The sequence below is a fragment of the Zonotrichia albicollis genome, chromosome Z (genome assembly GCF_047830755.1).
Source record: "Zonotrichia albicollis isolate bZonAlb1 chromosome Z, bZonAlb1.hap1, whole genome shotgun sequence".
Classification (NCBI taxonomy): Eukaryota; Metazoa; Chordata; class Aves; order Passeriformes; family Passerellidae; genus Zonotrichia; species Zonotrichia albicollis.
Window position 1 is genome coordinate 65,461,682 of NC_133860.1, and position 27,241 is coordinate 65,488,922.

At 38.3% G+C, this 27,241-nt stretch overlaps 1 protein-coding gene across 2 annotated transcripts in view; it reads left to right on the top strand.

Annotated features, from left to right (window-relative positions):
* Window positions 1-27,241, top strand: part of DGKQ (diacylglycerol kinase theta) — an 87,024-nt gene that overhangs the window by 34,574 nt on the left and 25,209 nt on the right. For both annotated transcript variants that reach the window (XR_012578202.1, XM_074533077.1), the window contains exons 4-15: window positions 1,700-1,785; window positions 2,503-2,628; window positions 4,079-4,232; window positions 8,673-8,741; window positions 16,215-16,315; window positions 17,788-18,011; window positions 18,839-18,929; window positions 21,062-21,116; window positions 22,266-22,327; window positions 22,594-22,744; window positions 23,524-23,562; window positions 25,237-25,352. Coding sequence is in view for 1 of the 2 variants with exons in the window: in XM_074533077.1 (XP_074389178.1) it covers window positions 1,700-1,785; window positions 2,503-2,628; window positions 4,079-4,232; window positions 8,673-8,741; window positions 16,215-16,315; window positions 17,788-18,011; window positions 18,839-18,929; window positions 21,062-21,116; window positions 22,266-22,327; window positions 22,594-22,744; window positions 23,524-23,562; window positions 25,237-25,352 (1,274 nt within the window). In the remaining variant the exon portion in view is untranslated. The remainder of the gene's footprint in view (window positions 1-1,699; window positions 1,786-2,502; window positions 2,629-4,078; window positions 4,233-8,672; window positions 8,742-16,214; window positions 16,316-17,787; window positions 18,012-18,838; window positions 18,930-21,061; window positions 21,117-22,265; window positions 22,328-22,593; window positions 22,745-23,523; window positions 23,563-25,236; window positions 25,353-27,241) is intronic.

A 27,241-nucleotide genomic window follows, 5' to 3' on the forward strand; every position in this document is an offset into this window, starting at 1 on the left:
TTGAACAGAAGATTGTCATTCTGTTATGTGTTAAAGAATAATGCAGATTATGGAATGGCTGATAAAGATTAAATTTCTTTTTGTAGGACCTCTAATTTAATCTTTACATTCAAAAACATCCTCTTTCCTACATCGGGATCGTCAGCTTAAGGGATTAACTCCCTAGGACATTCCCATAATTTATGTGAACATATTTCTTACCAATTTGGGGCTAGGGTTGGTGCTGGAAGCAGCAGATGTGAGTTAAATGAAAGGTAAAACCCCTTCTGTGTTCTCACAATGTATAGCAAAGGGCAGTGCATGCCTGTATTGGCAGAATTAACAATAAAACCCCCAATGCTTTTGTAAATTCCTTGAAGCTGCAACGTTGCCTATGGGCACTTTGAACATTAGCAAGAGTATGACTCCAAGCACCTAGTTTGTCTGGTTAGTTGAACTGGCAAAAATAGAAAATACTCCTGTTACATCTATGAACAGGGAGAAATGTGAGCGGAGGAGGGGCTGTGCCACAGCTCAGAGAGGAATTCTTGAGTGCAGTGAAGAAAGACACTGAGCATGGGGAGCTGTGTGTGTTTCTGGTTGGCTTAGTCATGAGTCTGCTTTGGTGTGATGGGAGATTATGTCTTCTCTGGGGTTAGAAAACACAGTGTTAATTCTGCTCTGTAAGAGCCCAGAGAGCACAAATTTGGTATTATTTTCTAAATAATAGCATTGTTTTCAAGTGAATTAATAGCATTGTTTTCAAGACACTTTCAGATAATGTGCTAATATGTGCAGTTGCCATTTCCAATCTTCAGGTTACAGTTCTCAAATTTTTGTGATATGCTTGGAGAAATAACTTGTTTGACTGGAACTGAAAGGTATTTGAAAAATCTGATGCTTGTCTCTTGCTTTCATTTACTTGATGAAAAGTGAGATGCCTTCCCTGAGTATTTACAAAGCAGCTGCAGGAGGATCTTTTTATCCATCTCTGTCTCTGAGTCCCACAGAGAGCCCTCCTAACTCTTGAAATGATGAAGCTAGGTATGGAGATCTATTAGTTATTGTTTTGGGAATTTTTTTTGTAACTCATAACTTTGTAGCATAACTGCAGATTCTTTTCTTTCACATCTGGTATTTCAAGTCAGCTTTTAAATAATGGAGGCATCTTAAAACCAAAACTTGCCTAAACATTTGCAGAGTTCACTCAAACTTCTTCCACCTACAAGTACGTACCATATTTTGGAAGGCAATGTTAACCTTACTTAGGAGGGTGCTCTGAAAAAATTATTTCATTTTTTTGACAATGAAATAGTGATTTACCTTATATATGGTGATTGACTCAAAGTAGCCTTCAGGCACAGGTATGTTGGAGTAGGCAGCAGTTCCTCTGCAACTGTGAGACAAAGCCAAGCTTTGTCTCACATTCAACTTGCTGTAATTGGAGGAAATATGACAAGTGCTGCTTATGAGCAAAATTAGCTCAGCCTTTCCTTTATATTTGTTACATCTTTTTAACACAGAGGAAGTGGAGGAACACACAAAACAATGCTGGTGTACTTCTTTATTGTCTACCTTTGCTGAATGTAAAGAGCATGAAGGAGAAAAAGTGTGGTGTGAAAAGGGTAGTAGAGGAGTATGGAAGGGAGGGCAGAAGGAGATGCAGAAAAACCCTGGGGTTTCCAGTCTAAAAAAGATTTTTTTGTTTTTGTGCTTTTAGTTTGTGAGCTGCATGTGCACACCGACTGTATCCTGTTTGCTTGCAGTGACTGCCGGCAGTGCCACCAGGATGGGCACCTGGACCATGTAAGTACCGATGCCTCTGCAGGGGAAGGTGGTCGTGTGTTTTGTGGACTAGAGAAGGAGCAGTCTTGGTCTTTAGTCTCACATGCTGCCAGTTATCAAAGCCCTTTAGTTGCTCATTGACAGGCAAAGGACCTGTGTGACTTCAGAATATACTTCAAAGAATGAGGTGAACTTAAATGCTGATATATTCACAATGCTTTTGAACTCTTGCTGAAAACTCTGTGGGATGTGTACAACCTCCAAATTAAAAAAAAAAAATCATGTATCTTATATAAAAGTTTCTTTGCTAAAGCTGGTGTGGAACTCTTTTCTTTTCTTTCTGTATGTTGAGCTGTTGACTGCATTGCATCCCTGGCAAATGTTCTCTTATCCTCATGCTTCCTGCAGTCTGGCTGAGGCACAACTGCCTATTTTCTTGTTTTCTCACAGCACAGTAGATACAGAATACTGACACTGTAGGATGTTTTTTTAAAAGAATTTTTTTTGTGGACTGTGAAGGAAAAACGCAGTGATAAATTTTTTGATAGTTTGATGAAACTTCTTTTTTTAGTGAAATGTTATATTGTTAAAGATTCGTATTTATCTTGAGAAAAAACTTAGTTCCCTAGTATCTGTTACTATTTCCTCAGAGCTATTTGAATTACTGATTTTAAAGTTGTATTGAAAATGAATGTGTATCTGATTCATGTAATACTAAGTTGTGATGTGTTCCCTCAGGATACTTACCACCACCACTGGAGGGAGGGAAACCTTTCTTCAAGTGCTCGTTGCGAATTTTGCAAAAAAACCTGTGGGTCTTCTGAGGTGCTCTCTGGCATGAGATGTGAATGGTGTGGCATCCTGGTATGTTGTGCTGCTGCATGTATTTGTGGTAACCACATATATATATGGGCACGTGCTTTTTTGAACACTTGATATAAATATAATTTATTTGCACACTGTATAAATACGTTTTTTATACACTTTGTAAATACACTTAATCTATACAGTTATTTATTTGAATGGTTTTTTTATGTGTTAGATGGGAAATCGGATTTTTTAAATCCTCCTCATAGTATTTTAATTAACAACTCTCAAAGTCACAGTGAAGCTTTGTGTAAATCCAGTGGAATTTTTCAGGGCCTAGTCATTATAGATCTGTGGCTAGAAGCCTGCAGGCACTTTCTCTGTTAAATCAGAATTTATTTCAAATCATGAATTCAGCAAGGATAAAGACTTACCATTCTCATATGTTTGCTGTTTTTTCAGCATAGAATAGGTCTTGGCCTGTGTGGTTGGGGTTTTTTTAAGCTGTCAGTACCAGTTTCTGTGTTTTTCCATTCACATGACACATGTTTATTTCCCGTGCAAGCTGATGGCACCCTTCAATAATAATTCTGGAAACCACAGCGTTTCACACACTGATAAACAGTGTGTAGTGCAGATAACAATTAGTCCATCCACTTAATGCCACCTCATATTAAAATATGGTGGAAGTGAAAGTAGCAGTAGATGAAGTGGGAACTGAAAGTATGTGTAAGAAATCATTAATTTGCTACTAAAGGCTAGATGAGGTACTCCATGTAGTAATGATTTAAAATAAAACTCTAGAGGTTATTCAGTATTTCAGGTATGATTTCAATTTTTTTTTTCATATTGTGGAGTTTGTATTTTAATCTGAGACATAATTTCTGAGGTGGGAGGGACTGTATTTGAGAACAGCCAAATACAGTTCTCAAATGTGCTACAGTTTCTCTAGGAAATGTAGCATGCTATGTGGCCGTACATACAAAGGTATGTGTATTCAAAAAAGGCAGAAGATTTCCAACAGTGTAAAGGCAGAAACTATCCAGTCACCTTTTGGAATAAAACTGAAAACAATCTAACCTCAGAGTCTGCAAGTGGGTACAGCTATATAAGAGGATACTGCTCTTTTCAAGCTGCTCAATATAACCTGAGCACCTTTTCCATTTCCCTCAGTAAATATCCACATGGAGTGGTATATCAGAGTTTGAGACCAAAACTTTAAAGTTCTCCGTGTAGCTGTATAAAAACCTTTTGCTTTTAACAGAACAGGTTCATGATCCTTGAAAGTTTCTTGATATATTAAGACTCCCTATTACTGGTAACACAAAATCTAAATTAAACAAATAAAAATCTAGAGTGGCAGATGGGCCATTCATTTAAGGAAGGTGATTTACAAAAGGTCTATATTATCCCTAACCTGAATTATACAATTTCAGTCATAGTTTGTTATGAATAAATTTATATCCAGTGTGTATCACAAGTTCTTTACTAATGCTGTTGTTTATAGGCTCATGCTGCTTGCTGTGTAATTGTGCCACCAGAATGTACCTTTGGAAGATTAAGGAATATGATTCTTCCTCCAAGTTGTGTACAGTTGTTTTCTCGCAACTTCAGCAAATTGCATTGTTTTCGGATATCAGAAAATTTGCAAACAGAATCAGGTAAAAATTTCAAAGTTAAATGCAACTAATTGATGGGTTTGTTTAACCTAGAGTCATCAGTCAATTAAATATATTATTTCTACTTTTTATTGTCTTTTGTGGCAATACAGTAACTTCTTGCTATTTCTGGGAGAGGTTAGAGATTTTTTAATGGATGCTGTGCAAAATGCAGAAACTTCTGTTTACTGGTGCAGGGCAATTTGTGTGCTATCCTTGAAACAAAGAAAGTGAAAACTTAGAATCAAAAAAATTGTGGTGTTAGTGTTATCATTGCTGAAAATACTTATTTCTTATATCATGTGTACAGATACTTTTATTTTAGTCTCTTGGATTAAGCATATGTCCTTTTTAAGGTTTCTGTGCTGAAACAATACCATATGTCTAGGCAGGGTAATGTTCTGCTGCCATCTAGAGTGAATGTTTGTCTAACAGCTCTTTAGGAGCAAGAATTTTTTTTAAGCCTGAGGTACATGGAAGTATTTTTTCAGTTGTATTTTGATTATTACCTACCTGCAAAACCTTTGTTTTGGTGCTTGAATGGAATAGGAAAGGAAATAAAAGGTAGGCAGAATACAGCTCATCAAAGTCAGATATTTGCCACTGCTCTTTTTTCAACATGTCAGATTGCTCTTGAGCTTAGTGCTCGTGGCTCAGGTGTGGTTTTGGCGAGGAGGGCTGGTGACGAGCAGTCCCTGTGTGCTGTGTGCAGGGGCCGCAGCAGAAGCGCTGCCACGCGTGAGCCGCCTGACCGAGCTCTGCCGCTCCAGTGACCTGCCAAAGGCAGACAGGAGCACTTAGGCTGCTCTTGTGGATTGGGTTTTCTTCAATGAGTGTTTTTTCTTTTTAATAAATTTGCCTGCTAGTGGTAAAAGATGTAGTATAGCACCCACTTGAAAACCACAGAGTTCCTAATGTTTCCAACATAAGAAGTAACCAAAACACAATCTAGTCTAGATGAGCTTAATTGTGCTGCAGGATTCGCTGTGAACTTTGATTCCGTTCCATTGTTAGGTATTTCACAAGTGTCCCAAAGGTTTAAGGGATGATAAAGTTGATTATTATAACTAAGAAAAGTTAATCACAAACCTTTAAAATAGAATCTTTGGTTTGAGTTTTCTGATGCCAAGTTTCTCTTTTCAACAGTGGTGTGTTCTTTTAAGATGTCTGAGTTTCACATTTTTTTTATTTTTAAACCACGTCTTAATAAAATTGAACGTGGAGCACCTTAAGTGAAAGAATCCAAGCTACACAATTTTAGCTACACCTTCTAGTCTCTTCCTTCAATATTTTAAGAGATGGTAGAAAAGATTTTCTATTTCAGGACTATGCTACATGCTAAGTGTGTTATTTCATATTACACATAGTCGAGGTTTTTTAAAGTAAGAATGCCATTTTTGCATTGCTTTAATGAAAAAGTTTTTCTGATCCTTTGAATTGAGGGAATGCAGCCATTAGCTTGTGGTCAGAAGCAGATACATAGGAATGGAAGAAAATTCACTAACTTAATTGGGACCATTTCCAGTGCTTTGTTGTGGCATGAAGGGGAAAAAATGAAATTGAATAAAACCCACCTTGTTTGGAAAGCCAGAATGTATTTTTATAGTCCTTAGCCTGTGTGTCACAGAGGGATGGTATAGCAACACCTTGAAAAATCTCATTTCTAACACAGGCTCTCTTTCCTGTGGCCTATGAGAATTTCTGCCCCTTGGGCTTAGCTCCCCATGATGCAGTGGGCAGCAGCCTCTCAGGATGGAGGCTCCACCGAGGGGAGGAGAGCCCGAGCCATGGGGCTGCTCCCCTTTCCTCCTGCTGCAGGTCTGTTGCCTGCCTGTGACCTTGACAGCTGCCTCAGCAATTGACAACTTCCTTTCTTTCATGGTCAGTGAGCCACAGCTGTGGCTTAGCACAAGGTGTGGTGAGTAATATTTGTGGTGCAGCACCTCCCTTGCACTCTGCTGTGCATAAAGTGTTTTGTTCTGGGTTTCCGTAGTTGACACTGCTTTTTTGCATCTTGGTTTAGCACCTACGTGCTGAATATGTCTGGTGTCTCCGCGTGACTTCTTTTATACCATCCACATCCTGTTGAGGCTTGCTTCCAGACCTGTTGCTGGATGTTTCCCATTCTCAGTCATCTGCTGAAAATCAGGTGTCTGCAGGTCACTGCCAATAGCACTGGATGCTATTGCTATATTCTCTTTTTCTTTGCCCAAATTCTTCCTCAAAGGCAGAGCCAAGAATTGTCTTGAACTAGTTCTCGCATCAACCTCGGTCAAGGAAGCTCAGTGCTCTAGCCTTTTAGTCCTTCTTGTTACCCATGTTCACAGAACAGACCTTTGTCTTCTTGTGAAACCCCACTAGCTCCTGGTATGTGCTGAAAGTTACCAAGATGTGTCATGAATCCAGCAGCTCCCTGATACTCTCTTAGGATGTATTTAATGCTCCTCTGACAATGAAGCAACTCAGGACAGCTGCCCCAGGAGTTGTTGCTGTTTTTTCAGGAGAAAAGCATAGATTCCGGGTGGCAGATCTTGCTAAAGATTGTGTACATGTTAGGGGTGTTTCAGGGAAGCAAGGAATTCCTTTGTCAAAAGATAATTAGCACTTCTGTGTGATGGCAGGCTCATTAAGAAATTCTCCTGACATGGCATGCACAGAAGGTGCTCCTCAGTTGCCACAGCTGACAAAAGACATCACTCATAAGATCGTGGAAGCACCAGTCTGAGTACAGAGAGTGTTGGCAGTGGCCTGGATGCGTTGCCTGCTGCAGGCATAGGCACAGCTCGTTCCAAGCTGGTGGTTGGCAAGTGCCAGATGATTTGTCCTGTGCGGTGAATGAGCGCAGCCATCATCGCTGACCTGCTGGGGACCATTTGTCTGGAGCAGCTTTTGCCACAGCATAAATGCTAAGCTTCATCACCAGCATTCAGCAAACATCTCTGTGTTGGAAGAGACTTCTTTTGAACTCTTGAGCTACCAAGAGATGCAATGATAGAGCAGTGTGGAGCCTCTTCCTCCAAATGATTCCTATCGTAACAAATTTCAAAGTCATTGAACTTCACTGGAATAGTTTCAAGATGCTGTTGGTGTAGATTTCCCTACTACTCAGACTGAAGGAGAAAGTGTAATAGAAGAAGTCAGCTTCTTCTCGGCTAAACTGGGAAAGAAAAGGGTTGAGCGCCATCAGGAGCAGTAATTTCCTATTGTTATATTTACTGCTTCTTTTTTTTTTAAAAAAAAAACTAATTATCTGGAATGAAATTCAAGAAGGCATTCAGGTTTCTCTTATTTTGAGGTGTTTCAAGACCATACTGTCTAAATTTCTCTCCAGTTTGAAACTTGATCTGTTTGTCTGTTAGCTATAAGAGGGAAAATATCTCAACACACTTTTTATATTTTAAAAGCCACAACTCAAAAGCATTGTTGTTGGTCTTCTTGTAGACACTTGAAGCATTACCCAAATATTCAGTGAGTTACCTGGTGTCAAGTTTAGGACTATTGCCTAGGACCTTCTTGACCTGCTATGATTCTGCTTCTTGGAAGTTCTCCTGCTTTCGGATTTTGACTTCCGCAGTACCTCTTTTGCTCTCAAGATCTGCCTTTACTTGTTTTATTTTATACTTTCTTTCTTGCTTTCTGCCTCAGCTGCAAGGCATAGTTTTTATAAAGGTGTTGCCTGGCTTATATCTTTTGGAAGTTTTGTCTGCATCCCAGTCAGGACTGACTGGGATTTTCAGTGTGTGTTAGTGTGAATACTGTTATTTGATGAGCACTTGCATTGCACTCCACTGCTACCCTCAGAAAAGGAAAATTGATCATGTTTGGATTTGCACTGGTCTTATATGGCCCTGAGTATCAGGAATAAGAACACAGTGAGGATGTTCTGCACAAAAGCAAATGCAGAATGTTCACAGCATTTATTTCAATCTTTTGGAATATCTTATGTATGGTTTTATTTTCTGACTTGTTAGCTCCTAGCTTTGACTCTACTGTCAAAGTCCTCTTCTAGAGAGCAGCAGTTTCTTTCTCCTTGGGTGTCAGTAACTTTGTTTTTCCGTTGTGGAAATGACTTCTATAACATCAATATTTCTGACTGGAAGGCTGGATTGGTTTGGTAATTTAAAACTTAATGGAAACATCCATACTTCAGTGACAGTCAAACATCATGACTTCAGAAAAGAATGAATTATAAGGATCTCATGAACTATAAGGATCTCATGTGTGCCTTCACTGTAGCTACATGACAATGCAGTTTTGTTTTTGTAATGCAGTTTTAATGCTATGAATTATTATCATAAAATAGGTAGAAAGAGAAAGTGCGCTTTTCTGACTGGTTCTTTTTGTGTTAGTTTGTTTGATGGAAGCTGTTCTGAAATGGCCAACACCTTCTTCCCTACATGCAAATCAACAAAAATCCATCTTTAAAATGTCTCTCTTTTACAGATGAAGATGATGATGTTGATGGGTCAACACAAGGATCAACAAAAGACATTCAAATTTCAACCGATTCAAGTAAGCAAAATTTTAGTAAGGGATGAATAGTGACCCATTTCTTTATTCATATAATCTTAACTTGTATTGCCTTATGACAAAATATTAAATGGTTATTTTTCTAATGTTAGGTTTTAATTTCAGGTCCAAAGTTTTGGTCCAACATACTTATCCAGGGCCATACAAATGTCTCCTTGGTATTTCCATTGGTAGGTTGACATAAGTGGCAATCTGTTCATTACCTTGACAAAGAGATCATTTCTCTCAACTTGGTAATTGAAGAAAGAAAACATAATGTTAATAATTCATAGATAAACTATAAATTTGGAGGTCAGACAGCAATGTCTTTTCAGAGCCTTTTGCTTCTCTGTTCTCTGGATCCAAATGTTGTTGAGGACATCAGGTGAATTTTTTTGGCTTGGGCATGTTGCAGTAAACAGGACTGACTGGCTGTTTTTTGTGCAGTTAAATTTTTAAGCATGTGGAGTTTTCTGGGTTGGTAACAACCAAGTTCTTGCTTTTTAGAAGATGAGATAAAACTGCAGTTTAAGAGCTTCCCACCCCTATATCCATATTAGTAAGTAGAATAACATGGTACATGCTACCTAATGGAACTGCGTGGATTGTTGTAAAAAAGGACATTTGAAATCAATAAACACTAATATTTTTTTTTAATCCTGAAGTTCTTGTTAAATTAAGAGGCTGATTGTGCAAGTGGTATTTGGAATTTTTAAAAATCAGCTCAATAAGTAGTTAAATCAGTAATAGAAGAAATCTCAAGCATCCTCTTTCACTTTCTTAGTTCCTGAGTGACTTTATGTTGTGATCCGTCACCATACTTCTTTATTATGGGAAAATGCTCTAACTGCAGTTTGTCTAAACAACTTTGATTTTTCCAGTGTTTTAAGTGACTTAAGTGGTTGAGTGTGAGGGCTTCTACATTTCAACAATTAAGCGTATTTCCCTTATGACTGTCAAAAAGAGCAAATTATGTATCCAGATATTTCAGCTGGATTCATTGGAAGCATTAGTAGACACCAGTTCAGCTTTAGTTTAGCCTTCCCAAAAGAAGAAAAAAGATATGAAAATTCAGGGCAAGATGCAAACTTCAATGTGTCAGTTGTTCAGGCCATCTCTGGACTGGAGAAAGCAGCAGTAGATGGTATATTTTCAATGGTCATGTGAAGTATCATTAGTTGTGTTTTAAAGAGAACAGTGTTATAAAATATTTCTTTTTTGTAATGAATTTTCACAAAACTTTGGAGTGTAGAGTGCAGTAACTTCACTGTGATTTAGAAAGCTCGGCTAAAACCACGCTCACAAAAAGAGTCAGAAATAGCATTTGCTGGTAAGACAGGACAGACTGTGGTGATGCAAACCAGGGCATGGCCATGCAGTACCAACCAGTGACTTCTTTAAACGTGACCAACTTCCTTTGTCTCCTTATCCTTCTATTTTCCCACACTACTTCTTCCCCAAATGGCTTTTATCTCTCGCTTTGATTCCTCTCCTCCAGTTCCCCTAACAACCCTTGTACCACCCCAGAAATGTATCACATGTATCTCATATATCCTTGCAAGCTGAGTGACCTCCTTGCTCAGTGAGGTGTCCTACAGAACTTCCCCTGTGGACTCCTGTGGTGTGTGCCGCCCCCAGATGATGGGACTGATGGCCTCGGGTCAGCTCAGGACATGGCTTTTCTGGTAACCTACCTGGTAAAGTTACTGAGGGTCACCTGCCAGCTGTTGTGTTGTTGTACCTCTGTCTGTGGGGAGTCATGAACTGCTGAAGTTAACATGACAATGACACAGTTGTAGAGGGCTGTGCCTCTCACCTGTCTCGGGATAACACCCTTTGTACAACGTGGGTCAAGAAGGGGCTGCTCACTGCTTCTGTGTGTTGACTCACTACATCAGCCATGTCTTTGGGATGTTGCCATGCTTTCCCTCAAGAGTGTCTGAACTCAATTACATTCCAGAATATTTAGCTTTTCTTAATTCCAGCTCTTTATGTTTTAGGGGTACGTATTTCTAAAAACACTGAAAACTAGTCAGAACAAATTGAATAATATTGATGTGGAAAGACACACTTTTTCCACAGGAGAGAAGCCATCAGAAAAGGATACCAAGTCTGTAGTTTAGTATTGTTAGAAGATTTGAATTAGTAGTCTGCATTCATTTTTGTTACTTTGCTATTGTAATGGACTGGTTGAGTGAAATATAAAGTTAGAAGATCTAAGTCTTAATATTGGTGGTTTAAATGTGTTAAATCAACCACTATATTTAGCCTACCAAGATACTGAAACCAAAAGCATAAAATTAACATAAAAACAATCACACACTTTCTGAGTTGATAGATTTAACAGACACACAAGCGGGTTTGGCAGAGGACTCTCTCTGCCCTGTGGGAGTCTCCCAGCACTCACTGGCTGCAAGTGAACTGTCTGACTCAGCATGCGTCCCTCTTCTGCAGGACAAAATTCAGCCATCAGTGAAAACCCATTCTGGAGGAGGTGTTAGAGGAACCTGTCTACCAGAGAAATGGGAGCTGCAGTGCTGTCAGCAAACAGATGTTTCATAGCATGTCCTTCCACAGCCTCTGTTTTGCCTTGCTCAGGTTACTGTTCGTCTGCTGAGTAAGAGGTGAAATGATTTTGTGTTAGATAGACCCACGTTGTTGGCTTAGAGTTTGCTTATGTCTTGTCCCAAACCAGCTGACTCCACTGTAATTCTGCAAGCAGGAACAAACTGTTTTCCAGAAGCAGCAAGGACAGCATGTGGGGAGGGATTTTTCCCCTAAAGATATTTAAGAAAACTTTAAGCTTTCATAAAAAAGGACACTGTGTTCTTCTGTAACTGCTTGCAGATAACTAAACATGTCACATGTTCCTCAGCAGATGCTTGGAAAGGCTCTAAAAACTAAGAGAAGAAGGGTTAAGAGGTGGCTACCAGAATGGGAGGACAGGTGTTAACACAGATTTGTGCTTCAAAGTTGTCTTGAAGCTGGGGGAGTTTCAGCTGCTCAAGGAAACACGTTCAGAGAAGGCACACACCTGCAAATGGCTCTCTTGGGAGAGAAAGAGCTAGGGAAAGAAGGAAGGAAAGAAAAGGAAGGGTGGGAGGAAGGAATCTGGGATTCTGGAAGGCTCTCTTCAAGGACAGTAAAAGAAAAAATACTTAATTCTTACATACATAAATGCCATCATGTAGGGTTTTGAATCCTAATACTGAGATAAACCAAACTTGGATAGTCCCCACTCTGTGAAGTAGAAGAGCATAAAGCATGTAAATAACACAGGTTGTTTCAGAAAGAGTTGTTCTTGGTAAGCTACATTGCTAGAATTTGGTCTTTTAAGAGTAATTTTCACAAATACACTCAGTATAGGCCTTAAGCTTTCTTAAGTGGCAAAATAATTCAGGACTGCATAATTTTCCTGTCTGTCTCAAGCCACACATAAGTCTTTTCAGAAGCATGTCTGTGGGGATTTGGAAGTTAAAGGGAACTTTAGATTTATCCAATGCTGTTTTATCCTTTTCCCAGGAAAACTTGGTATCTTAGCCTCTGAAATCAAGTTCCACACTTTGGTAAATTATGCCTGGAGTTAACTTTTAGTTACTTTCTCCTTGGAAAGGCTAAACGTTAATAACAGGTTATTTTCAGCTCAGGATCCCATGGTAAGAAAAAAAAGATGTGTTTTTCAGGAGAAAGTCCTGATACTGTGTACTCTGATCCAGCAGGAAAAGATAATAGACATTTAGCAGTGAGGTGCCAGTATTACAAAACAGGCATTAACTCCTTTAAGTACCACAATTTGATAAATGCATCTGTTTCATATTAGCAAGGTGTTTTTTATGTATATATATATTTATATATATATATATACATATACATATATATATATATATATATACTAAGCAGAGGTAGACTTCACTTTGGTAGCTGGATCATTTTCTAATATTTAAAAACTGGAACAGGTGGATGGAAGAGCTTTACCTAATTTCAGAAGTGGTTGTAGTTGAGCTTCATGCCAAGGCTAGTTAGACAAATCAGACTGGCATAAAACACCCCTTAATTTACATGTGTTGGATGTGCTCTTGACTCAATGGAGAAATGTATTTCTGGATGACTAATTGCAGTATGTAGCTGTTTTTTCTTTTGTTAATGTGCTTCCAGAAGCTCATGGGCAAGCAAGCCATTTTTCGCTGGGTTGCAGTAGAAGTGTCCCCTGTGAGGAGGACGGTGACAAAATTAAATGTGATTTTTCAGTGATGAAGCTGAGGAGGTTTTTTGTGTGATGGATACCAGATTAGCAACATTATGCTTATTTATCTAAGAAATAGGCTTAGAGCTTAGAACATTACTACTGGTCCGTAGATCTAAACTTATTCTTGTAAACCAGTTTATTTTGAGAGTCAATCCAACTGTTGTTTGACTCTTCTTAAGACATGGAGAGCTCATAAAATATTCTCCATTTACAATTGCTAGGGATTCTTTCAGGCCAACTAGTATCTCACAAGAGCAGACTACAAAGGCACAGCAAATGAAAACAAGTACTAGAACTTGGATGAATGTTTTTATTCTCAGATGGTTGTCTACTTTCTGGATTGCTAGAGAAAACAGCAGAAATTTTGATAGTGTTAGGAAATTTCATATCCAGAACATCAGCTGTGCTGTCAGAAACCTGTGTTTACTTGTTTTCTCAAGTTGTGTTAGCTCTAAAGAAGGTCACCCAGGACACAGTGTGTCTTTTGGTTAACATTTGTCTATGCTGTAGTTACCATGGAGATCACTCTGACAGAAGTCTGTGTTTAAAAGAATTCCACTCATTCTGGCATAGATCCAGCAGAATTTAAAGGAGTAGGTCACTTCCTGGTGTGTGTTATGGCCTCAGTGCAATGGTTCTTGGGTTTCAAGGGTACTTCTGAAGTAAGAGTTGATGATATTTAAATCTTCCTTATATTGTGGCTAAAAAGAAATTGCCAACAGATACAACCACTGTGATAATTGGAAAACTGAAAATCCACAGTGATACTACTTTTCATATCAACAAAAATAATTGAAAAGTCACAATGTATCATACCAGGTTGGGTGTTGCTCTGAGCAACCTGATCTACTGAAAGATGTCCCTGTCAGGATTTTTGTACTCCATGATCCTTGAAGGCCACTTACAACCCGAACTATTTTATAATTCTGTGATTTTATTTATTCCATTTCTGTTTTTTTCTTTGTACATTATCTGTTATACAGGCTTCTCTCCAAAGAGTGACAGCATGGCTGAGGTTGGAGGCAGTATGGAGATTATCTAAGACAGCCTCCTGCTCAAGCAAGGTCACTCAGAGCAGCTGGTCGCATTCACTAAGGTTTTGAATATCATAATAGAATCTTGGAATGGTTTGAGTTAAAAGGGACCTCAGGGATCATCTGGCCTCAATCCCCCTGACATGGGTAGGGACGCCTGCCACCAGACCTGCCAACATAGCCAATTTTGTCCCAGGAGAGACTAGGATGACTTGGCAGTAGGATGGGAGGCTGTACTAGGGACTGTGCAGTGAGGTTTTCGTGCTATGTAATGAGAACATCCTTGCACACACATTCTGCCACTACCAGTAGAACTGATGGTGCAGAAATATTCTTAAGAAGTGGACAAGTCTACACTGAAAACAAAGTCCAAGCATAGCTGTCACATTTCAGAATAAGGAGAAATAAAGATCATAAGAATTAAGGTATCATGATTTTTTTTGAGGGGTAGACTCTTATTTTTAGAAGACTGCTTTCACACATAAGTGATAATCCTTTAGTTAATCCTTTAGATAATCCTTTAGTTCTGTGGTGTCTGCTTTTGATTGAAGTTTGAGAGCATACACTGAAGCAGAAGTAGGTGGATTAGTTTCAGGTGGTCCAAGAAAGCTAGCACTGAGGTGTCCTTGCTAAGTAGTTACACACTGCAGCCTTTCCTCGTAATCTGCCACTATAGCATTGAGATATCCAGTGATGCACATTTCTGCCTGGATTCTTGCTTGCTTTTTAATCAGTCATCAGTTAGAGGTGGTTTGGTGATGTTCTTCCTCCAGTTTCAGTTCTCCTTTTTAATCCTTCTGTGGTAAACAGCAATTGTCTAGTGTGCTTCATTGAACCTAAAAGCCAATATTATTTGGGAGCAAAAGGCTCTTTGTATTTTATTCTGTACTACAAAGTGCTTCCAAGCTGTAAGGGAAGCGTGGAAGTAGGCTCCAGTATGTAACACATCTCCTTTACAATGTGCGCTAACAGGCTGCATGATTAACCAGCTGTGTGAGCGTTACAGCTGGTATGTGTGGCTTTCACCTAATACTTCTGACACTCCAAGGGATATCTTCTGGTGGCTATACTACTTGATGATGAATGCAGGTGTACAGATTTATTGTGAGATCAGACTGTAACACTGTGCTGTACAATGGGTGACTTCTGTAAATCACTCTGTCCAATACTGCAATGAAAAGGGCATATTCTGTCAGTGATAAATAGTTATGTCTGCTGTAAAGCATCAGCTCGGGGAGTACCTGCAAGAACCTGCAAAAGTCAGCAGCTCATCAGGGTTTTCATAAAGATGTGATCAGGAGAGGACACAAGGTCTGTCTCAATGGGATCTCCTTTTTTGTTTGGATTGATTAACTTGGTTTCCTTTCCAGAGGCAGTAAGGAGACATTTAATGCACTGGTAATATTAACTTGTTCCCAAAACCTCTCAAAGCCTGCCTCTTCTATGAGAATATTGTTGCACTTTGCTATTACTCTTAAAAGCGTTGCTTAAGAGAGAGACTTTGTCATACAGCAGGCTGTACCTGCGTCATTACCCATCTTTGTGAAAGGTGAACCTGAAATCCTTCACTCTACACCCTTTCACAGATGTTTATGCAACAATCTGTGCTCAACAGTTTAAGCATGAATTTCATAAGGCTTTAGTGAAGTGAGCATGACTTAATAAGGCTTTAGTGAAGTGAAACACAGCAAAAGGCTGAAGGTCTTCATTTGCTGTACTTTCTTTCTTCTTTTCTCTTGTCCCTGTATCCCTGTCCTTGTTTCCTCCAATTGCCTGTACACTTAACCAGTTATTTTAAGGACTTTCCTTGGAAGCACTTGCTCAGAACTGGCAGTGCTCTGGTAGGTATTCTGAAGGCAGTGGCATTTTGTCTTGGTCTTCAAGTTGTTCAACTTGTCAATAATAAATGCATTCTTGAATGCTGAGGATGAAGAAGTGATAACATACACAGTCTGGTTGTAACAGTTATATCAAAAGCCAGGATAAAATTCTGATTACTCATCCCTCTTTCCTCCCTGAATGTTCCCCTGTTTTAAATGAACCGTAACAAAACAAAATTTAAAATATTCACCTCACAGCTTCACCTGTGACAAAGAATGTTCCCACGAAGAAGCATTTCAGTGGGTTAAAAGCACAGGGTTTTTTGGTTTTTTTATTCAAGGTGTGTGTTAATGAAATATAATTGTTTTTATTCAGGTAAACAAACACTAAAGATATTTGATGGGAATGATGCAGTGAAACGCAACCAATTTCGACTAATTTCAGTTCCAAGGATTGCAAAAAATGAAGAAGTTGTGGTAAGATACCCAGTGAGGGTCAGTTTTCCAGTGTGATACATGTAATTTCATATTACAGTAGTAAAAAGCTAAGTTTTAGAAATGTAATTGAACAATAACAACAAAAATCTGTGAATGGGCTACAACACTGCAACGTAATTTGACTTCTTCAGGTAGTGCTCCTATTTTTGAGCATCTGAGGAAATGGTGGCTTACATATCTGTAGCACAATGGCAACCACAGTATCACATGTTGAACAGTCATTCTGCTTCCTGGTGTTAGTCTGAAGCCTGATTTTACTGATACAAGCAATACAGGATAACCAGCTCTTTAGATCTTGCTCCTTTTCTGTAGTAGAGGTTTGGTATTTATCCTGGACAGTCACCAATATTGCACTTGAGTTAATCAGCTTTGAACACTAAAGCTTATTATAGTTATTTCCATCCCTTGGTTGTGAAAATAATCAAATATTGATCATGTACTGGCCCCTCTCGAGCTTTTCCAGTGTTCCATCTGGGATGGAAAAATTACTTCGTACGAAATCAAGTGTGCTGTACTGATCTTTATTTACTGGGCTAGGCAGAGACCCCCGTGCTGTGAGAGATAAATCCCAGAGGGGGAACAGGGTGGTTCACAATCAAATTTGTGCATGGTGAGGTCTCAGAGTCGTACAGACTTGGCAAAGAAGTCTGAAGAACAGACTACATCAGAATTTTGACAATATAAAGCTCTAAAGATCGTTAGGATTTTTTTATCTTGATACTTTGCTCAAAATCAACTGGAGTTTTGCAAAAGGTTTGTAGTGTTCTGCATGTCAAAGATCTTTAAGAAAAGACTATGTACAGGACTGGAAGCACTTTTATTTAGGAATGCTACTTGCCTTTCAAGCACATTTTACCAGGCTGGCACTTTTAATACCAGAGAAGAAGAATACAAGTTCTTACAAGTGAGCTGTATTGACTGCAGCGTCTGTGCTAGCAGAGGTGCTGCAGGCATGGGCCCATTGTAGGTGTAAAATTTCTGGGTGCATCTTGCAAAGACAGCCCTTCCCTTGCCTCTTCACAGGTGTGTGGGTTGTGGCTGAGACGCTCACTAATTTTTGGCATTCCTTAATGCAAGAAGACCGAATAGGCAGAGTTGTGTTCAGTCAAGTGTAATTTATCATTTTCCTTGTGGACTAAATTTTACATGCATGAATGTAGATTTATTTGACCTGGATTTTTACATTTGGTCTTAAAATGACTATTACTTGCCAAAAATGATTGTGTTCAAATACATGGATATCTCAAGCTTTCTTTTTTCATGTTAACTGAAATTTGTTTTCAAAACTTCACTCTTGTTTTGATTTTTTTGCCATTGCTATGTATACACTCTAAGGTTAGAACATGCATTCAATTTTCATTTCATAAATCGGGTATTTATAATATGTGTGGCTGTATAGGTATTAATGGTGTCTTTTCAAGTAAATGTTAATTTAACTTGCTGTGTTTTAGGAGGCTGCTTTGAGGGCGTACTACATAAATGATGACCAGCAGGAGTATGAGCTTCAGACCTTTACACAGCAGGTGCTGCTCTCTGATGATGTTATCAACAGGAATGATGCTGCAGAGGACAGCAACTTGGGCTCAGTATTCCGAGAATCTGTTCCTGAAGCCTGGATCATCAGAGCCAAACCAAAGGATGAAGAAGTGATCAGAATTTATCCTGCCTGGCTAAAGTGAGTATTTTCCTTCTTGATCACAAGGTTATTCTGCTTGACTACATTTGTCCTGTGTAGTCTAACCCTGTTGGCTGCAATTATTGAAGCTGCAGAACAGAGAGTGCAGTTTCTTTCTCTATTTCAGGATTCTTGTGTTCATTTTTCTGAACGGGTAGTGTGCATAACATTCATCCCCATGGATGGAAACCCTTGGGTTTCTTTACATGTGTGGAACATACAGTGGAACTTGTGCAGTTCTTTTATCATGTGTTTGGTTAGAAAGATGCAACTTTACATTTACTACATCTGCAAACAAATGATAACATACACATCACTTGAAAAATTAGTGGATTTTTTGAAGAAATGTGATGTAGGAAGAACTACAGTGCAACTTCCCATGTGAGATGAGGAAGAAGAAAATTATATTTAAAAAAAAACCAATCAAAAAAACCCAACAGCTATACAATTTACCACTGAGACAGTATGAACTTTAAGCATGTTTAGTAGTGGAAATAAAATGGTCTGGACCTGCTAATTTCTGAAGACTTGGGGGATAAAATTTAACCATGTGTTTATTTTGCTGTTGTAACTGCATTGACAAGTTTTATTAAAAACTGGCAATTTATCTTTGTGATTAGGAAGAAGCTAATCTTTAGTGCTACAATTGTAATTAGCTGGTCCTTGAGATGAAAGTGTTTTCTTGTCTGTGGCGCTGATACCACATTTGCCATGAGTCTCAGTGAACAACTTTATTCAACTAATGCAAATATGTTTGAGAAAAAGCTACACTTAATTTAAAAAGGTACACATGGGATAGATCCTAAAATAAGTATTTTTCTCCTTAGGGTTGGAATGGCATATGTTTCTCTACGAGTAAATAAGGATAGCACTGTGCAGTCTGTGATCAAAGAAGTGCTCCCATTACTTGGAAGGCAGGTAAGTGAAAGATCTTAATCACATCCATATACCACCTGAGTGACTCTGAAAGTGTGTATTTTTCTCTTCAGAAAAATTACAGCCCCTTAATCTGCAGTTATTACAAATGTTTTTAGCGTTTGGTAGATGATCTTTTTTGACTGATATGCTACTAAAAGCTTAACACAATCTTCAGGGTAGGTAGGCGCTGCTGACTCATATTAAACTTGCCACTGACCCAGTCTCTGAGATCTTATTCCACAGGGCTGCTCTCCAGCTCTCGTCCCCCAGTTTGTATTTTTAACCAGGATTACCCCGTCCCAGCCTGAGAATCTGGCAGTAGCTCTTGTTAAAAATTTCATGTGGTTGGTGATTGCCCAGTTCTCTGGTGCATCCACATCTCCCCTTAAGGGTCCCCTACCTTTGAGGGAGTCCACAGTTCCTCCTAGCTTAGTATCTTCAGGAAACTCACAATGCATTTGATTTCTTCATCCAGACAATTTATAAAAACGTTAAAGAGCACTGCAGAAATTTTCTTCCTAATGTGGCAATCAGCATCTCTGTAGCCCCCAAGGGATGCAAGGAAGGACTCAAGGTTGAAATGGCACCCACATTCTTTACTGTCTGGATTGCTTCCCACATCACTGGAAAATTCTAGATACATCTTGTAATCTTGCAGATGCTTTCCTTGAAAGATAATCTCTTTTCAATCTGCCTCTCCTTCTTAGGGTTGGTGCCAAAACAGCATGGCTTTCAGGAAACACGTTAGTAGACTTCGCTGGCATGCCAAGCCATTGGCAGGCCCAACCTCCCCAGTGTGGAGACACAAAGCTGTAGCGTGCACATTTTAGTCAACACCTGGGGCTTGTGAGCACACCAGCAGATCAGCACAGTTCCACTGCTCCAGGGCACAGCACAGTCACAGAGAGTGACTGCTGTCCTTTGTGGTTATTCACAGGGCACATAAGAACATGCTTGTGACTAGCTCTCTGCAGTTAGTGATGATCATACATCTGTCTGGGTGTATCTAGCTGTGTAAAGCATGCAGCTTGTTTTGGCTGCAGGATACTTCCAGGATTTGTTGTCAGTCCATTTCCTCAAGTGCTCTGGACCTTTTAACAAAACAGGAGCGACCATGTCCAAAGTTTTGCCTCATCTGAAAAAAAGCAGCTGTCAAACAGTATAGTTGGAAATTCCATAAGGGAAAAATTTTCACACCTGTGTATTGGGCAGCTAGATATATGCTTTAAGAGATTTAATTCTTTGGCTCAATTGAAATATCTCCAGTAGTGGTATTTTTTAAATGCTCTACTTGTTTCTCTGTATAAACATGCACATACAGGAAATCTCTTTTTAATATCCAGAATTTGCTTGTGCCCAAGTTGCTTTTATCAAATATCAGGCAAAGCACCTGTAGGGAGTTGAGGCTTTTAACAGCCCCATCTTGCTTTATGTGTCATGTTAATTCATGACACATAGAGCAAGATCATTTGTCTCTTGAGTCTCAAGGCCAAAATTTGAAACCCTTCCTCTGAATGTCCTTCAATCCTCAATGTTGTATGTTCGCAGGGTTTCAGTTATTGTTGTAGATAGTAAAGCTCTTGGCTGTGCCAGCTCTTCTGGTCCAGCTGCAAAAGGGACTTGAGTGGTCCCTCACAATAGCTTGGAGAAGAACTTTTGTTCCATCAGAGCTGGAGTGTCCCAGGAGGTGGGGAATGGTCAAGCCTGCTTTTGCCAAGCTTGCTCCTGGGCAGGCTTCTCCAAGAGCAGGCTCATTCCCAGTTCTGCATGCTTCCTCTGGAAGAACACTCAGGAAATACTCCAGATGAGCTAGCTGCTCATTGCTGAAGCAGGAATGGGATTAACTGTGCTGTACAGGGGTCCCTTCACAATGTGGCTGTGAGAATGCCAATGTTTTTAGGAGCGTGGGAGGATGATGCTATGAGTGTGTAAAATAAAGATTATTCCTGTCTTGGAAGGAGTTGGTTGGAGGAAGAACATCATGGTTGATTTTAAAAGATTTAATTTTTTTAAAATGCCTAATTTTCTGTGCTGTGTTATACACTATGAACAGGATATAACACACAATAATGTAACATCTGGCAAAACTATGTCGGTCGGAAGCTGCATTTACGTGCTGTATCTTTTGGCAGACGGAGTGCCTCCAGAATTTCAAATTGGTGGAAGTGCTTATGGGCAGTAAGCAAGGTAAGTGAAGGAGCACTGGCCAAAGACACATCTGATATCTGTGAGTTTTTCCCCCATTCTAACAGTCACAGTTCATGTTCTACAATAAAAAACACAAATGAGAATAAACTCCATGGTGATGTTGAAATACTTAATCAGAAGTGATGCTGATTCTTTTCAGTCCTGTGTGTCCTGTGGGAATAAGGTTCCTCTTCATTTTTACATAAAAACTCATTTGTAGTTTCTGGTGGGTATTGATACTTTTGCCCTATTTTGAGGACCTACGTTTAACTGACATAATTTTCTTAATTGCAGTTATTTATTAAAGATTAATTCTAAAGTTCAAATGGCTTCTTTCCTCCTGACACAGCCCCTGAAGAAGAGTAAGTTTGAGCCCTAAGACAGTCCAAGAAATATGTTTGTGTGTTAGGAAGAATAGAAATCTGCAGTTCTAGCATTGCTCAAGTGTTTTGTGATCCTGCACGAGCTAGGCTGGTGTTCTCCAAGTTAACATACCTTTGTGCTTCGGTATTTGTAAGGTTGCATGGAGAAATAAAGACCTTGAAGTAGTCTAATGTTCTGGCCACAGCTGAATAAATATCTTGGTAGTTCAAATACTGTCTGGATGCTTTGCTTTATTTGCAAGCATTATTGGGAAGTTGTTTCATAAGGCTCTTGTAGCTTTGTGAATGTCATAACGTTGGTTGGTTTCTGGTGCTCTGTTTTAAAGGATCATTTGCTACCTTACATTCACTGGAAGTTGTTAGAATTGTTTTAATTGTTGATTAAAACAATTGTTTTAATATTTTGATAGAACACATAAGTTGGGTTTTGTTGTACTTGTTAGGAAATAGTTGGAAAGTCTTATGTCAAACTGTTAGATTATTACCAAAGTACTGCTTGTCTTTTGAGGGATTCAGACTGTTTCTGCCCTTTTTTAAAGGAGGGTGCTATTTAAGAACTCTCGAAAAAGTCAAATTGTTCCAAGCACCTATGTGTTTTTATTGTTGGATAAGATGTAGCTCATGTCTGCGTGGTCCTTTATGAGAAAATTAGTTGTATGCCGAGCTCTACTTTTCCCCTAATTTTTCTTCTTTTTGTTTTTGTGTAATTGAGCCTGATAATAATTTACATGCTTTCTAACATGATGAATGTTCTTGCCCTCTCCAGTTCAGCGCATGGTCTTGGACAACCAGGAGCCAATTCTTAACAGACTCAAGGACATAAGAAAGGTAAATCTGAAAAAGAAACATGATTTTTTTTTTTTTGTTTTAGCAAGTATGGAGTCCCCTTTCTTACAGAAAAAGTGAGTCATTGGTTACCCCCTAAGCAAGCTCAAGGGTAGAGAAGCTCAGTGTTTGAACTGAAGTTCTGTTTCTGTTCCTGACATTCTCTAGGCATAGAGGACATGATTGCTAAGTGCAGAACTATTTTGGATTTTGCCTCACAGTGTCCTTTTGCCAACTGTCATACCATTTATTTTCCTTTATTTTGGTAGACTTCAATACGTCAGATGAATCAAACAAGATTTTACATTGTGGAAAACAGTAAATCCATTGTACAAGTAAATTTATTTGTTGGTGGCCTTCCACCTCAGCTTTCCCCTGAAGAATACACAAATATTCTCAAGGAAGAATTAGCTATCAAAAGTAAGTAAACAGAACAAACTTTAATAGCATCAATATAATTCTTACCTCTTCTGGCCTGATTTAAAAAAAATCATTCTGCCTTTTACTCTCACATGGGCTTTTTTAATAATTTTAACATGCACACAGTACAGAATAATAATTACATTACTCTAGTTATAAGTGACTACACCTTTTCTTTTTTTTTTTTTTTGTTATGTTTGTATGAAAAGGCATCACTTTTTAGAATAATTACACATACCTTAAACTGTGTACAGAATATCTCTTGCCTTTTTTAGCCTCTGACAGTTTTTGTCTGGGCTGTTCTCCATGTTAGTCATGAGCTCTGTGCCCCATCATGGAGAAGGTATGAGCAGTGTGTGCACACATATTGACAAACACTCAGGGAAAAGAATTTATTTTTCTTTTTCAAAGAAGTGCAATTGAATTTTCATAATAATACTCCTTAAACCGATGCTTTCTATAAACAATGTCAGGAATGTGTCATATTTTTTTGTTGCAGGAAACAAAGCATTTTTCCCAATTTGCTTTTATGTCACTTCAAGAGGAATTAAACTTGAAATGCCAGAAAGAATTCTTAGTCACCTTTTATGAAAATCAGTTTAGCTGTTCTTACTTGCAAAGTAAACATGAGAGGAAAAGTGTTAGCTGGAGGTTCTCCCTGTATTTGTATAACTTTTAATATTTATTTATGTTATATTTATGTAACTTTTTAAAATACTTTAAATATTTACTCTAAATGTACCCAAGGTTTTATGTGTTTATATTTTTACCCTTTGCAGCAAATGTAGTATCTGTGAGTCATGTTTATCAAGCACAAGGTAAGCATTAAAATTCTTGGTCTTGCAAACAACGTCTATATTCAAAACTGCAGTCTAATACTAGAGGCTGGAAGCTCAGAGTATGTTAATCTTAATGCATAAGCAAAAAGCCCTTCAGGTAGAATGCAACACATTGTATTTATGAAGAGCAGTGGATTAGTGTTACCTTATTTAAAAAAAGTTAAAAGGTTGGCTGCATGCCTTGTGTACCAGAAGGCAGTAATACTATAAATTAGTTATAAAAATTAGTTTTGAAGTTGCACTTCAACTGAATAATTAACACAACAGAACTGTTAAAAATTGTTCAAGTGAAGGATTTTTAATCTCTTTGACTTTAGAGTACTAAAATTTGGTGCTGCTTTTGGACTCAGTGGGACTGTTTCATAGTCGCTGTTTCCTAGCAGTGTTAAGAGCTAGAGTTCAATGGCTGAAAGTTGAAGAAAATAAATACATTCATCCTTTGAGCTGTTTCTTTGCTTTTGGTGTATGAATTTTATTTCAGCAAGATCGGAGAAGCCATGAGGCTTCTGACAGCTGGAGCAGCAGTGGCTCTGGGCAGCTTTAGTGCAGTGGTCAGGTGGAGATCGGCATTTGGTAAAAATTTAAAGTGTGGAATTTTTTCTTCTCTATATTTAGGTGTCTATAGTTGAGATGTTTCCCATCCTTTGGCAGGCTTATCTTCCACATGTCTGCTAAATGGATCTTTCTATAGCATGCTTTTGAAGTCTGATGTGTGCTTCCTTTGGGTTATTTGCTGTCTCCACATGACTAATTGATACTGGTTGATTTTGATCTTTGCATAGGAAAAGCTGTAAAGCTTTTAGATGTACCTTCTCCTTTCCATATTTGTCAGTGGTCAATACTTGGTTTTGTGATACTCGTCCCGTGTCACAGCATCATTATACCAAATTTACATGCATGTGCTTTTTAGATGTTTCTGCTTGTATGTGATTTTTATTGCCACTTTCTTCTTATGACTGTATTTTTGTGGTTCTTATAACTTCCTAATTCTCCCGTTTTGTCACAGCCAGGTTATGTTACCAGCCTACATCTCATGTACTGTCCATTTTGCATTTTTGTCTTCTTGCCCTGTTTTCCTCCTCACCAAATATCTTACTATACACTAACTTGTCAGTATTTATTTTGTCTTTTCTCTTTTGTCTTCCCTTCTTACCCAGCTTCTCCATTCAGAACCTAAGTGAACATAAAGATCTAAGCTTGATTATTAGCCCAAATATTTCCTTGCAGTAATTCTTACTGAGATATTGTTAATGAACAGAACTACTGGATTTTTAATAATTGGATACTAAATGAAACCTGATACCTCTGTCACTTGTACACGATGAGAACAGAATGTTGGTAATGATGAAGAGTGTGCAAATAGGCCCTACCCCTGAAGCTCAAAGGAAATCTTTAAATATGCATTAGTTCAGTGCTGCAGTTCTTGTCTTCAAGTTGCTTTGCTTTTACAAAAATCTGAGGGTAGGAAGGAAGGTTTGAAAACATAACAATACAATTCAGCTGATAACAAATGACTACAGAATAAGTTTGGCTGAATACTGGCCTCAGTAAACTGAGTCAACTTTTGCTGTAATATGAGTCTTATTTTCTAACAATATTAATAGAAAATATTAAAAGTATTTCTTTAAAAGTATTTCTGATGCCTCTTTACAGGTGCTGTTGTACTCCAAATTTCATGTTTTTCTGAAGCTGAAAGAATATATATGCTAGTTAAAGATACTGTTGTCAATGACAAGCCTCTGAATGCTGTGGTGATTCCTGCAGTTATGGTAAGAGACAGGTTTGAATTTAAAAAATGTCTAAAAAAAAAAAAACTACTGCCTTAAAACTCTTTCTGCTAGAACTAAGTGAAAACATGTTTTATTCAAATAGGCCATACTATAAGCAGTGTGACCAAAAAAACCAACCAACTTCATATACATCTGTACTTCATGTATATGATATATTCAGTGAGTTAAGTAATTTGTCCTGGTATTGTTCAGCTGTCAATCTACAGCTCCTAACTGTACAACTATAAAGAAGAGGAAAACAAACTCTCTTTCTTTCAACAATCAAAATGTTAAATGGGGTTTCAGTTTCAGCTGGTATGTCTTAAAATGCTTACAAACTTTGGTATGGGAGCTAAATGTTGTTTCCTCATTAACCGTGAGGTAAAACACTTCTGCTTATTTTCACAGTGATATTATCTTCATTTTCCCCCATTCTGTAGCAGAGGCAGTTTGACCTTGTTTACCCCTTGAGGATCTCAGAAGAACATAGTCTTCCGAAAGACTCAGTGCGAGAGTCCTTTCACAAATTCAGACCTGATTCTGATTTATTCTTGTTGTTACTAATCACTTTCATGTGAATCAGTTTGTTTAATTATAGGTTTCATATTAATAAAGTGAGTCAATGTGAGAAGAGGAAAATGATTAATTGAGTGAAGTGATATTTTTAACCAGGATTATGTAGGTTCTGTCCAAAAAAGAGTGTTGCCGTAGTTACACAACACCTCAGCAGAAAGTATCTTGCAATTACTATCTTTTTGGAACTGCATTATGGCAAGCAAAGTGTGAGTCCTGGTTTGACTTCTTGGAACATCACAGAAGGCCAAAAAAATTAGATTTTTAGTGGGAATTATGAAATAGCTTTATATAGGAGGGTATCAAGTTCAATGGCCATAGTTGCTTATTTGCATACCTGCTTTCACTGTTTAAAAATGAGTCCTACACTTGTCAAGATTTTCTGAAGGCAAAGTTATGGTTTTTATATGGGTACATACTAGTGGTAGTGCTCACATGCAGCTGGGAAAATCAAAATTTACACCCCCTCCTAAAAAACTGAGAGCCTTATTCCTATGTGTGTATAGGAATTACATTCTGTGAAGTTCTTAGAAGTCAAGGCCCCCTTGTCCAGACTAGGTTTCAGATTGCCTATTGTGAGAAACAGAAAGCAGGATGTATTTTTGGATAGCCATTTTAGGTGTATTTTAGGCAAATCCATTATGAGCCTATAATTGTTGTCTGCGGTGTGAAGTTGAACATACTCCACTCTGTTGATTACATATGTCTGTTTTTCTGACACTGGATATGTTTGAAGAGAACTTCTTGATGCCAGGAGAATGTGGACATTGCTATCTCTTATCTGATGCAAGATATTTTTTAGAAACTCCAGTTCAGGGGACTGCTAGCAATTAATTTCTAATACATAAGCAGGAGAGAGGGGCTGTACACCAGCACAAACATTGTGTTTCCATTTCAGCATGTGTTGTTTATATTTCAAGTGTTGTTTTTTGTATGATTGTCCACCCAGCTTATGCCATTTACTAATTACCCAGGGCAGACTAATGGCTGATCAACATCTTTGGGTAGCAGTTCAACTAGATGATCTCCCACAGTTGATCTTCCAACCCAGACTATCTTTTTAGCCTATGATAATATTAGTCTTTGTTTATATGTGTATTGATTTAAACACAGTACCAGGAAATACACAGGAACTGAGACAATACTAAATTTACACTATGTTTGAAATTTCTTTTGTGAGTGAAATACAAAGAAATTGGGAATGAAGGGCTAATAATTTTTCCAAATTGCCAGTTAAATTAAAGAAAAACCCAACCAACAAAAAAACAACAAACCAAAATATCCCTTCTTAAAAATTGGTAAAAGCACAGAAGTAT